Source organism: Rhinatrema bivittatum, chromosome 3, assembly GCF_901001135.1.
Source record: "Rhinatrema bivittatum chromosome 3, aRhiBiv1.1, whole genome shotgun sequence".
NCBI lineage: Eukaryota > Metazoa > Chordata > Amphibia > Gymnophiona > Rhinatrematidae > Rhinatrema > Rhinatrema bivittatum.
In genome coordinates, this window is record NC_042617.1 from 566274964 (window position 1) to 566290211 (window position 15248).

General features: G+C 47.5%; 1 protein-coding gene across 5 annotated transcripts in view; it reads left to right on the forward strand.

Annotated features, from left to right (window-relative positions):
• Positions 1 to 15248, forward strand: part of PHACTR2 (phosphatase and actin regulator 2) — a 323702-nt gene that overhangs the window by 189967 nt on the left and 118487 nt on the right. For all 5 annotated transcript variants that reach the window (XM_029596521.1, XM_029596522.1, XM_029596519.1 and 2 more), the window contains one exon: positions 13589 to 13669. In XM_029596521.1, the coding sequence (XP_029452381.1) occupies positions 13589 to 13669 (81 nt within the window). The remainder of the gene's footprint in view (positions 1 to 13588; positions 13670 to 15248) is intronic.

The window sequence follows — 15248 nt, forward strand, 5'->3', positions numbered from 1 at the left end:
GAGACTGCTGGGATCAGATGAGGCACTCATCCCACATGCTCCTCCCTGTCCTCCCCCCCCCCCCCCACATCCTAGACCCAATTTCACCTCCCAGCCTTGCACTCACCCTGCCCCCCAGACCTCAATCCTCAGTAGCTTCGCACTCACCCCCAGTTACTCAGCCCCATCTTCAGCAGCCTCACACCCCAGACCTCCACCCCCACTGCAGCAGCCTCACTCCCCCCCCCCATCAACCTCACATGCACTCCGCAGACCCCAGACCCATCCCCAGCAGCCTCACACTCATCCTCAAAAACTCCAGCCCTACCCCTGGCAACCTCCCACGCCACCTCATGATCCTCACCCCTTACCCCCACTCCCAGCAGTCTCTCACTCACTGGCAAAGAGCTACAACAGCAGAGCAGAGGAAGCAATCTTAATCTTAATCTTTCTGTCTCTGTCAATCTCAGACTCTTCGCTGTTGCCGACATTGATCTGCCATTAAGGCTCCCCCTGGTGCCGTTTCCCAAGAGCCGCTGCAGCACGCGGGCAGCCTGCCACAGATCCCCTTCCCACTCTGCTGACCCTGCCTCCCACGCCCACCTCTGCGCAGAATCCTCTTCCTTCCTGATTCTTCCTGCGGCCACAGGGTATTCTCCTTCTTCCGCTGCTCCACGAGGTTCTGCTGCTGCTTTAAATCTGTTTGCGATGCCACCGCGCTGCAGGGGCGGGGATGCCAGACCGGAACTGTGCGTTCATGGCACCCCCCCGAGTCACTGCGCCCTGCGCAGTCATCCCCCCCCCCAAACCAGCTATGCATTTTCAGAAGTGGACTGTGGGAGTTAATAGGAGCAGTTGATGCCAGTGCTTCCCTATCCCTTAAAAAGGGTCTCTGAGCAGCAAAATGACAACTTGTAAACATGAAGCCTTCAAGTTACTTACTATGGGGACGATGTAATAAGACCCCGTGCAAAAACAGGCGCCAGATATGAGCGCGGGTTTTGATCAGCGCGCGTGGCTGAAGATGCTGCTTCCGCGGGATGTAAAAGAAATAAATTATGCAAATGATTTGCACGCAGAAATCTGCGCACGTACGGAGAAATGCGCGTACCTAAGCCTGGTAAAGGGCCTATGTAGTAAGTGGCCCCATCTGCGCTCAAAACCCGCGCTGATAATCTGCACATAAAAGCGAGCGAGCGAACGGGTCTCCCTATTAAGCGAAAGTATGACCCCGGAAAGTATTTTTAATATTTCCTATAACTGTGCTGCAGAAAACATGGCAAATATTTTCATGGATGGTAATTGACCCTGGCAGAGCAGCGAGATAAGTGCTCAGTTGGGCACCAATCTGGATGCTTGGGTGCTGACATAGGCACTCAGCCGGGAGCGAATATGAATGCTCTGGTGCCCAGAAAGGTGCCTAGCAAATGTTGCCGCTCAGGCGCTGCGCTAGGTGCTCTACTGGCCGTGTGTCTGGCCGCTCGGGACACTGAGCTAGGCTCTCAGCTGGTCACAAATCTGACCGCTCGGACGTCGAGGAAAGCGCCTAAGGATGCACCTACCTAAGCTGACGGTTCCGACGCTGAGAAAAGCGCCCAGCTAAGCTGGCCACTCGGACGCCAAGATAGGCACTCAGCTAGGTGGTTTTCAGGACGCGTGGATGCCGACATAGGCCCCCCCCCGAGGCGGCACTGCCACTTAACTCGTGCCCTGCCCGTGGCAGTAAAAAACCCGCACTAGCATTAGCGCAGCTCTCTGCATTGCCTATGGTTAGCTAATCCCCTCCTTTGCATGCATTCAATCAGGAAAAACCGCGGGTCTATAAGCATGTTCATACGCGCTTTTTTCCTGCATACAAAACCCTTATTACATCCCCGTATAGGGCTTTGCGCAAGAAAACACGCATATAAACATGCATACATCTGCACACAAACCCCCACAGCAGCTTCAGCGCGCCTTACTGCTTCGGCCCCTACAGGAGGCATCCCTATGACCTGTAGCTCATATCTGCTGTTTACTGATGAAAAAGCTCTTTTTTAAAATAAACATTCATTTACTGCACACAAAAATATATTGGGTCTTCAGGGGTAAGCAAGCAGTCTTCTTTGACATCAATCCACTCAGGTTTTCAGTCTTTCCCTAATTAATATGCATGAGATAGCTTTGCGTTCAGTTCAAGCAGGTTGTATGCAAAATATATCTCATGCATGTGCATTAGGGATATCCTGCAAGCCCAAGCAGATTGGTGTCCACGAGGATTGAAGGTTGCCTGCCCTTCTGGGTCTTAGAATGTCTTTTTCAAAGTTGGACGTCGTTTGACACCCACCTTCACTTTCCATTTCCAGCTTTCATTCTGTTCAAGTTTCCTGCAGCATTACTTCAAAAGATAAGGGCAGAGGGGCCTGGGCAGTGGATCTCAGTTCACCGTGAGGGGTATTATAATTACATACAAATTGTGGGGGGAAAAAAAAGATTAAACAAGTTATCTTGTGTGAAAAAGTAAGTATGTGAACTGGCGGCACCTCCTTTAACGGCAATGACTTCAACTAAACGAGTCCTGTTACTATTGATCGGTCTTTCGCATTGCCCTGGAGGAATTTTGAACCATTCTTCCATACCAAACTGTTTCAGCTTTGACATATGAGGGTTTCTTCACATTTACAGCTCACTTCAGTTCTTGCCACAGTATTTTCAATAGAGTTTAGGTCAGGATTTTGCCTTGGCCAATACAAAACATGAGAGCTCTTCTTTCAGTCATTCTGTAGTAGATTTACTTCAATGTTTAGGGTCGGTGTCTCACTACACGATCCACTTTCAGCTCAGCTTCAGTTCATGGACAGATGGCCTGACAGCCTCCTCTAGAATCTTCTGATATAAAGCAGAATTCATGGTTCCATCAATGACGACAAGTTATCCAGCTTCTGATGCAGGAAAGCAGCCTCAGACCATGCTACCTCCACCACCATGCTTGATGGTCAGGATGAGGTTATTACTTTGGAAGGCAGTGATTATTTTTTGCCAAACAAAATATTTGTTGTTGTTGTGACCAAAAAGTTCACTCTTTGACTCATCTGTCCAAAGAACATTATTCTGGAAGATTTGTGCGTCATCTCGATGCTCTTTGGCGAAAATGAGACAGGCAGAAATGTTCTTTTCAGAGATCTTCCTAGCATCCTTCCATGAATTCCATCCTCATGCAGTGTTTTCCTGATGGTTGACACATGAATCCTTATGTCAGCCGCAGTGAGAGAGGTCTGCAGATCTTTAAACATTAGTTTGGGGTTGTCTGTGATTTCATGGATGATTTTTCTGGTTTGTTCTTGCGGTGATCTTGACAGAATGACCACTCCTGGGTAGAATCACAGAAGTCTTCAACGTTTTCCATTTGCAGACAATGAACGAAGATGTAATTGTAACCCTGTGCAGACAGAAGAACATCAACTACTCTTTTTATAAGTCCTCTGATAATTCTTTTGATCATGATATGATGAGTTCCCACTAACTTTTATGGTGAAGACCAAAGTCGAAATCTTTTGTATCTTTATTTAGGATGGATGCCCAAACTCAATCATGCAGATTTAGTCTGCAGGGTAGTTTACTTGATTCTTTTTTATTTAATTAATTAATTAATTCAATTAATTGTGCTAAAGAAACTAACTTACTATGTTATAGACTGATTCAGAATTAATCTTATTGTTCCTACTTTATATATTATTATATCTCAAGAAATACAGAATAGTTTACATTCTTTTTAGTGATTAAGAAAAGACTGGTTTGGGGAATTTTTGATAAAGTAAAAGTATGATTAGAATTTGATGTATAATATGTTTTTTTCATGTTCCCATGTATGAAGTTGGAAAGAGTAAGGTAATTGTTTTTATTATATTGGATTTGTATTATGGTGTCCTTGGTAATGGCAGCATATTGTGTCTTGCTGAATAAAAATGATTTTTCAAAAAAAAAGAAAAGACAGATTTCAATTAAACAAGGGTATCATAGTAAGAACTTGTCTCAACATTGTCAGGTGAATTTTCAAAAGGCCGGCGAGCACAAAAACCAGAAGATATGCAAATATGTTGGGCAGTTGTGAGCCAGGCCAATTTTAAAAGCCATCCGAGTATGTCCGTATCTCCCACTATGTGCACAATGAATAGTTCCAAAAGTAGGTCGCGGGCATGATCTGGGAGGGACATGGGCATTCTTGGATTTCACGTTGAAATTAGCGTACCACGTAACTTTACTTCTGCTAGAGAGGATGTGTAAGTAATAACATAAGGATAAATAGATTGGCGGGGTTTTAAGGGTCGGGGCTAATCGGAGAGAAGGAGGCTATTAAATTAGGGAGTTTGGAAGTCCTGTCTCTTACCTGGGTGAACTGGGAGCGAACTGGGAAAACTGGTAATGGCATTGGCACATGTATTTTAAAATCCCCCCACTTACGTGGCAGAAGCGGCATTTGCGCACATAGGTGAGCGTCCACGTAAAATTGTGTGCACATGTGCGCGCGGTCAGGCTACTTTATAACAGGCATGCATGTACGCGTGTGTGTAATAAAATGGCCACTCCCTGGGCGCAGGCTGACGAATGCATGCACATTTGCGCCCGCGTGCCTGTTTAAAAGTTACCGTCTGTAGGTGCATAATTTGATTAGGCTGAGAACTGAGGACCATGTTGGAAACCCCTGTACTAGAACAATGGTTCTCAACCCAGTTCCCATGAACTGCCTGGGCAGCCTGGTTTTCCAGATAACCTTGAGGACTATGCCTGGGATATATCTGCATACATTAAAGGCAGATATTAAATGCACATTCATTATGAGTAAAATGTACCTGTAGACTTTACATCAGTACAGACAGTTACAAAATTATCCCAAAGAGGGCAAAAATGAAAGCCCTTTTTGCAAGCAAAATGCTGGCTTACCTGCGGAAATTGACTTTTTTATTGGTGCCCACCATCTGTGTGGGCCAGAGTACCAACGTATGTCCTCAAGGGTTTGGGTTGGTTTGGATTGGATTGGGGAAGGCATTTATTTGAGTAGTTCTGAATAATCTAAACTGCTTGCATATTTTTGCCTTAAAAAATACCTGCACAAAAAAAGCAGGTACCCCATATATATCCAAATTCATTCTAATCCACCCTCTTCGCATAGAGGGTTTGAAGCTTAAATATGTATTGCTGTTCTAAACAAATCAACTCATCCCACTTTTAATCAAAAGCCACACTGCTAAACAACCAGCTGGCTCTTTCGTCAGCTGAGCCATGAACTGTCCTGAGCTGACCATTCATTATTTTCACAACCTTCTTCCCAAGCACCAGATGTGCCATGCACGTCATCTCAACACATAATTCTGTGGCTCTGACCTGGTTCCACAGTGCTTAGAAGGATCATACAACAGATGCTCTGCCACTGATGTGTGGTAGGTATGTCCTGTAGAAAGTTCTTTAGCAAATGTCGACATCATCTGAAACCTCATGTAGGCATCCCACTGATAGCTGTTGTAGGAACCACGATGTAGAATGTGGACTCCTAGCCTGAGTTGGGGTTGACACTACCTGAGGGGGAAAAACCCCCAGGTCCCCAGTGTCAGGAGGCGAGGCCGGAGGAAGACAGGGGCCAGCTGGAGCTTCGCCAATACCAGCCCACATCCCCCGCAGGTTGAGCCCTAGGGTACCGGGGCCGGCTGTTCTTGGGAGGGCCCCTGTTGAGATGTATCGGCGTAAGGTCTGAGGCAGAAGCTGGAGTGAGGTTCGAGAACAGATGGTTGGCTGGCAGGGCAGATGCCATGCCAAGGTCCGGGTGCCAGCGACTAGCCAGAGAGGTGAACACCTGACTGAGGTCAGATGGTAGGTGGCAGGCAGGCCAGGAGTGGTCCAGACCGAAGGCCCAGGGCTAGAGAGTAGCAGGCAAGGTGAAGTCCGATCCAAGGTTCAAAGGTAGGCGGCCAACAAGCAGGGTGAAGTCCGATCCAAGGTTCAAAAGCAGGCGGCAGATAAGCAGGGTGAATTCCAGTTCAAGGCTCAAAGTCAGGAGGTCCGTCCGAGGGAAAGGCACAGGAAGCAGTGGACAAGGACCAGGCACTGGAACAGAAGTCAGGTACTGGAACAGAAGACCTTCCAGAAGTAGCACAGGATCCCGATAGGAAGCGACGCAGGAGACTCGTTGCCAAGCTGTGTGGGTATGGCCCGAGGGAGCCTTAAATAGGCCGAGATGATGACGTCATCCCCCAGGGGTGGGTGCATGTTTCCCTCCATAGACCCTTTTAATAGTGGCCGGCGCTGCGCACGTAGGGAGAACCCCAGGTGGGGCCGACCAAGGAGGCCCCGGCATCCGAGAGTGCGAGTGGAGTGGAACCGGGAAGGCAGGCCGCTGCAGCCAAAGACCCAGGCACAGCAGGGAGGCATCGCCGGCCAGATGGAGCCGGCACAGGGGTTCCGTGTATGGTGAGTGCAACAGGTGTCAAGCTTCTGTGCAGCACAGACACTTGGAGAGTAGAGTGGTGCAGGGACAGACATCATGACACAGATTCTAAAAATGTGTAAAATATGTTGAAACCCAAAAGGAATGGACACCTGGCATAAGACCAAAAAAAGGAGGAAGGCAACAGGGTCAAGAAGCAAGGCGGCTGATATTTTGAGACTTTAACTACTGCTGCTGCTTTAATGGTAAAATCTTTTAGTTATTTACATTTAATTTTGGATTTCTGTTCTTCCTGTTGTGACTAGACAGCCATTTCATATCAGATTACAATAAAGTTTTACAGGCAAATCACAATAATGTAGCAGGGTTGCTGACCATGATAATGCAACACAACAAAGAGATCGTAAGTAGGTTTGGTGAAACTGCTTCACTGTTGAGTGACCGAGTATTAGGCTTGGGCATTCGTTGCTCCATTTGTATCATTTGTTTGGGCAGTACATGCATATGTCACAAATGGATGGTAGGATCACCAAAACAAATGGTGTGCATGTACGAATGTGCCGACTGCATACACGCACACCATCCATTTTGGCTTGCCTACTCTCCATTCGTGAGATTCGTACCTACTGCCAAAGCAAATAAAGCAACGAATGCACATCCCCCCCAGACAGTATCTGGACAGAGGCTGGGATTGTATTCCCAAAGCCCCAAGTCATGTAAGGCGTGGATTGACAGGAGTCAGTCAGCCTACAGTCTAACCTGGCCCAGGAGGAGATAAGCTCTTTAGTTCATGGCTCAGCTGACGAAAGAGCCAGCTTTTTATTTGGTGGGCAGAAGGCCAAACCCAGAGTTCCACAGATCAGGTGCTGCCCCCTTGAAAGCTGAGGATTCTGTTTTCTTACGCTAGATATCCTTGAGGAGCAGCGTAATCAGGAGTTGTTTTTGGGATGAGCACAGGTTTTGGGGTGGGGAGGGCTGGGATACTCTGTCATCATCTCTGTCACATAAGCAGGGCTAGGTCCTTCCTTTGCTTTGAATGTAAACGAGAGGAGTTTGAAATTGATGGAGATAGGGAGCCAGTGATGTGAGATCAGTAGAGAAGAAGCTCATTCCCGTTTTCTGCAGCTGGTGGAGGCCCTGACGGTGAGGGACATTAGGGAAGGGTCTTTCAAGAACTGCTGACCGCACGATTGCTTTGAAAGCTGATGGCTGTGGACATAGCTTTACCATGTGGAGAATTGCTAGTGCTGTTGTCTGGTTCTCCGCACTGCCAGGTGAGGAGGATGTTGTTTGCTACTCACTGAGTCCAGATGTCTCTCTTATTATGTAAAATATAATTATATGTATAGTGTAAAAGCCCAACTTTTCCCTCTAAACAAGCAAAGGAATAAATACAATTGTCAAGAAATAGATAAATAAATGCAACCTCAAAGTCCTGTGTGTGTGTGTGTGAAGCAGAATTGTGCTCATACTAAGCCAAGAATAATCTTATGGAAAATTTACAGCTAAATAAAGAAGCTCTGGGAGCTGGCAGAGCTGGAGGTCATCCAGCATCTTAAGTTAAACAGATTTATCAAGAGAAAGCATGCTTTCATACTTCCTTGTCAATCCAACATGATGGATGCTTTAGGGATAAAACTAGCGCAGCACAAAGGCAGTTGCATTCAGCGGTTTCAAAGCGTGCGACTCCTCACGCATGCATTTAGGAATCCCATTTCAATAAGGCGCCAGACCGCGCAGATATTGAAGCCCCGCAGCAAACGGGCCGACATCCAAGTGCAAGATACCCACGTACATCGTGCCATGAACATTGAGGTGTTTAATGCACACGAGTACCCTTGATTAGGGCTAACCGTGCCTTAAAGTGCACGTGTCCGCAGCATGCCTGCCGTGCATGGAGATTTGGGAAAATTAAACGTGGGCACATAGTTTTCAAACAAACCTCTCAAAAGGCCTCCCCATCCCCCCCCACCCGCTTCCTTTCGTTGTGCCCAGAAGAACACGCCTGACGAAGGTGCGCGTGTACTTTCAGGCAGCCAGAAATCCACCCGCCCAGATACGGCTGATTTAGGCGGGTTGACTCTGTTTTTCCCTATGTAAAAGAGGCGTAAGTTTTTGAAAAACGTCCCTCTTAGTGTGGAAGGGCAGCAGTGCCGTTTTATGCAACTGCTGTTTCCTGTGAGGATTAGCAAATTAATTATAGGCCCTGAAACACTGGGAAACTTGATCAGCGTGTTTCTGTCTCCTGCAAGCCACTTTCGGCAAGCTACAGTCGGAGCAGCCACTTAACTCCAGGACATGAAGGGGCATGGTGGGTGGGACAGCCCGAGGCATCCAGTACCCCCCTCTCTACGACTGGTACTCTTATTACCTAAGACTGTATCTCACCTATTAAATTAGTTTGCATGCCTTGACTGGAATCGCTCTGCTTCCTGTCCCTCCTCTTAAAGATGCAAACACCTGCCTTGTCTTACTGCCAGTAATGCAGAGTAGGTTGTGTACCCGTGTGCAGCGCAGAATTGGCGCAGGTTTCCCCTTCTGCGCAGAATTTTCTTTTTTTGCGAGGATTTTTAAGCTGCCCGACGGGCCATCAGCGGAGCCAATCCTGCTCACTGATGAAGACAAGGGAGGCGTTGGTGGGCCGCAAGTGGGTCGGGGCCGAGGATCAGTGAACAGCTGATGACATCGACAACTGTGAGTGTATGTGTGTGTGTGTGCGCAGAATAACATCACAGCAGGGTGAGTGTGATTTTGAAGCCTGTGTGCCTGAGTGGGAGTGTGTGTGTGAGCAAGGGATTTTGTGAGCGTGTGTGTTTGTGTATGAGAGGGAGCCCATGTGAAGGGGTGTGTGTGTGAATGAGAGAGAGAGCCTGTGTTCAGGGGTATTTGAATGTGTAAGAGAGAGAAGGAGCCTATCTGAGTGTGTGTTTGCCAGAGAGAGATGGAGCCTAGGGTTTATCTGTGTACACAAGAGAGAGGGTGTCTGTGTGAGTGGGTGTGTGGGCAAGAGAAAGTGAGCCTGTGTGAAGGGGGTGTGTTTGAGAGAAGAATAGAGAGAATCTGTGGTGTGTGTATGTGGGAGGGGGTATGCATGAGAGAGAGCGTGGTGTGTGAGAGGGGGTGTGTGAGAGAGGGACAGAGGGAACCTGTTTGAGGGTGCGTGTGTGTGTGTGTGTTCGCACGCTCAAAAGAGAGGCAGCCTGTGTGAGGAGGTTTGTGTGTGTGTGTGTGTGTGTGTGTAAGAGGGAGGGTGCCTGTGTGGGGGTGGGGCGTGTGAGAGTGGGACAGAGGGAGCCTGTGTGAAAGGCTGTATGAGAGAGTGGTTAAATTCTAGGAGTGGAGGACTGCAGGATGGAGATGGTGGAAGGGGTTGACCCTGGAGGGGAAGGGGAGAGATAGTGGAGGGCGGAGAAGTTAAAGCCTGAGAGAACAGAGTGAAAGGGATCTGGCCAAGGGAGTAGGGAGAGAGGGTGGAAGGGATACTCCTACAGTGTACTTCTAGGGGAATTTTGCTCAAAATATTGAAAACTCTGCATCTTTGGATAATAATTTTTCTATATTACATTTTAAGTTAATTACTCAAAGACTGTGATGCATTTTGTGCTATTCTGACCAATATAAGTTATGCAGAATTTTAAAATTTTGTGCACAGAATTCCCCCAGGAGTAGTCATGGATTTGTAGCGAGCACGTGCTGCCGATGCATCTCAGAGGCACGCCTGCCGTGAGGCCACCCAGAAGCACACAGTGCCGTCCCCGCAGGTTCAGCAGCACCCCTGAGCCAGGAATGAAAGGAATGTAGATCCGTGGTCTGCAGGCCACGGAACTGCTATCCAGCCAAGAAGAAACCCCCAAGCAAACCATAGCAGGCGCGAGGCTCTGGGATTCAGTAAGAACATTTTTAAATGTGAAACCTGTGGTGAAATTTCAACTGCTTGAGGCAGTGGTCATGGTTAAGGTGAAAACTCCTGGACCAGTTCATGACCCAGTTTCACCTATCTGCTGGTAGAGGAGCCTGAGGAGCTGATTAAAGGCAGGTGGTGGCAAGCCTTTTTTTGGCCACGTGCCCATAAAAGCCGGCAACACCGCTATTAACATGCGTGGGGGTGGGGCGGTGGTCCCTTCACTCAGCTACAGCAGCTCATGAAGAAAAATAGACACATTTGGGGCCTAATTGCTCATTCAAGAATTGTCGTTACCTGTTCCTCTCCGCCTTTTGTTCTCCTTTTACTTCCTTTTATTGTTCTCCTTTTAGATCCTTTTATGCTCTCTCCCCACCCCCTTTTTTTTTTTATTATTACACATCTGTTACACGTTAATATTCCCCTAGTTACTTATACTGTTCATTGTATTTTCCTTTCATTACCAAACTGTCGATATGTAAACCGAGGTGACGTGAACGCGAACACCGGTATATAAAACACGTTAAATAAAAATAAAACAAATAATACCTCTCCGCTCCCTCGTTTGCCTGCCTGACTGACCTGCCGCGCCGTCAGTATTGCTGGCACTTTTAAAGCTTGTGGGCGACCCGGGCTGATCTTCTGCAGCCTGAGGTTAGCCCAAGCGGCCTGCACGCTTTTGCAGACCTTTGCGGTGCCAACACTTCCGCAAAAGCTTGCTTTGCCAGTGTGTTGATTTGGTGGAGGGGGGGGTGGATTATCAGCTGCTGTAAAGCCATTGGGTACTTTTTTTTACCCACAAATTTTACATTCGTTTTCAATGCAAAATTATGCTTTGAAAATTATCCTGCCCAAACGACTCGCGGACAGTTGCACCTGCCGTTTGGTGGGCATAGTTGTGCTGAGAGAATTTACGTGCATGCTTTTTCAAACCAAAAGCCCTAAATACCCAGCCCTGCCCACAAACCCTTACCCCCTCCCCCCCCCCCCCCCCCCGGAACTTCTCTCCCCTCTGTGTATAAAAGTGCGTGTGCTTAGTGTGTCTGTGCCAAATTGTACATGCATATAGCGGTCACGCAATCTTCTAAAGGGCCATTTCCTTGGGTCAAGTCCGTTTGAATATTACCCTCTCAGGGAGCCATTTAAAAGTCATTAAGGAGCATAAAAACAAGCTTTATACACCGTGAATGGCTGTTCTAAAATCGACCCAGGCTCAGAGCTCATAAACGAATGCATATAACTCAGTTTGAATATCCTCGGTGAAGTCTACGAGTACCAAGTGCACACAGCCTTTATTGCTGTGTAGACTGTTTAAAACTACCCTTCCCCCATGCAGAACAGCGGTGCAGGTTAGCAGGCAGGATTAATGATTTCTCAGGGCTTAGATCTGTATTTAGGTTGCAGTGCAGCAGCGCCGCACACATGGAGTGCATTAGCACTGAGAAAGCACTGACATTTGTCTTGCTTGGGTCCGGTTGACGTTACACTAAAGAAGGAAACAGATCTGGCTCACATCACAAAGAGATATTTTGCATGGGGATTGTGCCATCCCGCTACATCCATTAGGAAGATGTTCCTAGAAGCTGGCAGTCAACTCTGGTCGTCTCGATTTGAGGGCAGAGTAACAGAGATGGATAAAGTACAGTCCACAGCTCCATTGATAATTAGAAGCATAGAAGGTACATCACAGTGGATAACGAGATCCCGTTTCATCAAGTCTAGCCATGTCCTCCCTCTGTCACAGATCCTGTTTAACCTCTGGCATTATAGCCACTAAAGGCCCCCTGTGCTACTATTTTGGTCTCCACCACTATCTGTTGGGAGGCTGCATTCACCACCCTTCCTGCGAACACATATTTTTTACATTTCTCTTGAGCCTATGCTCTTCCAGCCACACATTCAGGCCGATGCAATACGGATGCATTAAAAATGTACGTCCAAACTGGGCGCATGTGTTTTTAACACACGCACGATTAGCTCTCCTGGGCACCCGCAGGTTGTGCACGGAGGCCAATCCCCTATGAAAAATAAAGGGGAAACCTGATGAGGCAGGGGGCCTCAGCAGGGAGGAAAAAAAATCCTACATTTTGCTTCTCCGGTGTCTGCTCTGAAACGAAACTGGCCACACCTTAAACTCGCCACAGTGCCACTTAGCTGGATAAGTCAAAACTTATGCGGCTATGTTTAAAATACATGCGTATTTTTTGATGCGCGAACGCGGGGTAGGTTTATGTGTACTTAATATAGTCTGCGAGCATTTGCGCGCATGATATGCGCCTCCATATAGCTGCGCTCGCACATGTTTTAAAGTTGTCCTCATGATGTTTTTCAAATTAAAAATATAAGATTTGAGGCGATTATTTGCTTGCTGGTGGTATATGCATGGGAGGTGATGCACGCCTCCTGGGTCTTAACTTTAGACTTTGCAAAGCGGCGTTATCTAATTTGCATAAGGTCAGCATTAAGGATCCTGCTGTTTTTCACAGTTCTGTCCGTAGATTGCTACTGGAAATGGCTCAGTTGTGACCATGGAAGGAACTTATTATAATTAAAAAAAAAAAAAATCTTAAGAAATGTAAGGCTGCTTTCTCCTTCAGGTTTTGAAGCAATAGATGGGAGAAGGGTAAGTTGCCTGAACGGAGCCTTTGGTTTAAATCTTCTGTACTCCCTCCTTCCCCTGCTATTATGCAGGCTGTTGTCTTTATCTTACATCATTAGTGGGCCATTTTCTAAGGAATTCTCTGCGGGGAAACTGATGCTTTACCTGCCAGAAAAGCTGACTTTGAAAATTATCCTCCTCTCCAGCCGAAGCATGGAAAAGTGTGTGCGCTGTCAACAGTGTGTGTGTGTGTGTGTGTTTTTTCCGGGGGCAAAGGGGGGGGGGGGTGATTAGTGGCACTGGGAACGGGGCCAGGGCTGCATCAAGGCCTTCCCGGCAAACTGTGCACAGGGAGTTTATTTTTAACTCCCTGTGCGTATTTCCTGGCATGCAGTTTACACCTGCAAACTCTGGTTGTACTTTTGTCCCCACGGTCCCCTACCAGGCCACATATTTCCAAAGGGAAGCTCTCCAGTGAGTTTCCCTTTCAAAATGAGCTTGCAGGCCTACAAAATACCCACAGGCTCTGCGGGGAGTTTCAAAATTAGCCTGCCCGGGTTTGTTTTTTTGGAAGTCTATTGTAAATCAGCGAGTGAGCCGGCTGCAGATCACTCATGTGCCTGTGACACAACGTTCAAGTATCTTTATTTCTCGTTTCTTAACTTACATCTGCTTTCTTTTTTTTTTTAAGTGCTGGAAAGGAAGATATCCACTCGACAAAGCAGGGAAGAGCTGATAAGAAGAGGAGTTCTTAAAGAAATACCTGATCACGGTGAGAAGATTTAACTGCAGTTTACATTTGGAGTTGCAAACCACTGTGGCTTGGGGAAGAGGGTCGGTGGGATGGACGGTGGGGAGAGACACTAGCTAGTGAGAAAAGGAATGTGAGGACACCAAGGACTTGTTTCACATGGAGCCAGCAAACTGACTGCAAAGAACGTATGACAATAACGTGTGACAATCCACAAATAGGATTTTTGTCTCCTCGCCACCTTTTCTAGCTCCTTTAGAGCTCTTCCATCTCCAAATCTAACATCATGAATTAATAAAAAGAGACAGAGGATTTATTTGTGTGTGTGTGTCTGGCGGGGGGTTCACATTTATTTAAAGATCAACAAAAAATAGGTGTGTAGGAAGAATGTAGTGAGAAAGATAAGATCGGCCGCAGTGAGCCGGCATTGCTGGGTTATTCACAGACGGTGCGGGTCAGAAATGTGCTGCACACGGGATATATGTCTGAGAAGAGGAGGATGAATGCCCGCGTTGGGACTGGATGCTTAAGGCTGACTTCCCAGCGCTCCTGTGTTCTTCAGAATTTGCGGTCTGCTCCTGCCATGCAGTACCTTTCAACGTTCGGCACCTCTGCTCAGTCCCCTCCCACCATGGATGTCTGTACTATAAGATAAATTAAAAATATGACACTCTTCATCCTTCCTGAGCTCCTCAGTCTGATTCTGGCTTTTTCTCCGAGCAGCCAGGGCCCAGGACAAACTAAAGATTATTCTCTTACTGATTAGCATAAGAAGATAAGTAAAGGCGGTGCCATGCTGGGTCAGAGCAGCATCCTGTCTCCAGCAGTGGCCAGCCCGGGTCACCAGGATAAAGGACTGGCTTTCAGGGTGTGCAATCTGTGCAGCCTCCTTACAGGGGGCCATGCTGGCACCCCGCCCCCCCCCCCCCCCCATATTCACCCACATCATGTGGGCAGAGGGAAAGAGAGAGGAGGTCAGGGGATAATGGTGCTGGGTGAAGGGTAGGAAGGGGGATTGATGAGGATGCTGGGTAGGAGAGAGAGAGAGAGAGAAAGGGGGGATGCTGTGCTAGAACCGCTACCGAAGGGGGGAGCGCTGTGCCAGAGCTGCCACCATCGAAGGGGTAAAGAGGGGCGTTAATTTCAGTTTTCACACAGGACGCTGGTTAGTCTAGAGCTGGCCCTGCCAGGAAGTACTCAGTAAATAAGGATGATCCACTCATTGTCGTTCACACCAAGAAATGGCAATCGGCAAGTCTACCTGGGTAATAGTTGCTAATGGACGTGTCCTCCAGAAACACGTCCAAGCTTATTTTAAACCCATCTACGCTATGAACTTTGTCCGCATCCTCCAGCTGCATATTCCACGTGCTTAACTGCACATTGACTAAAACAATACTTTCTTAAATTTGTTTTAAATCTGCTGCTCATTGGTTTCATGGAGTTTCTGCTATTCCTAATAGGGAAATAATCTTTCCCTATGTAACCCTTACCTGGGGTGTTTAGTCCTGAGGGCCCACAATCTTACTTATAACCTGTGGGGCTGATCCAGCTAACCGACTTCCTCTCAGCTAGACTCCTGATACCTGGGGGGGTGGGA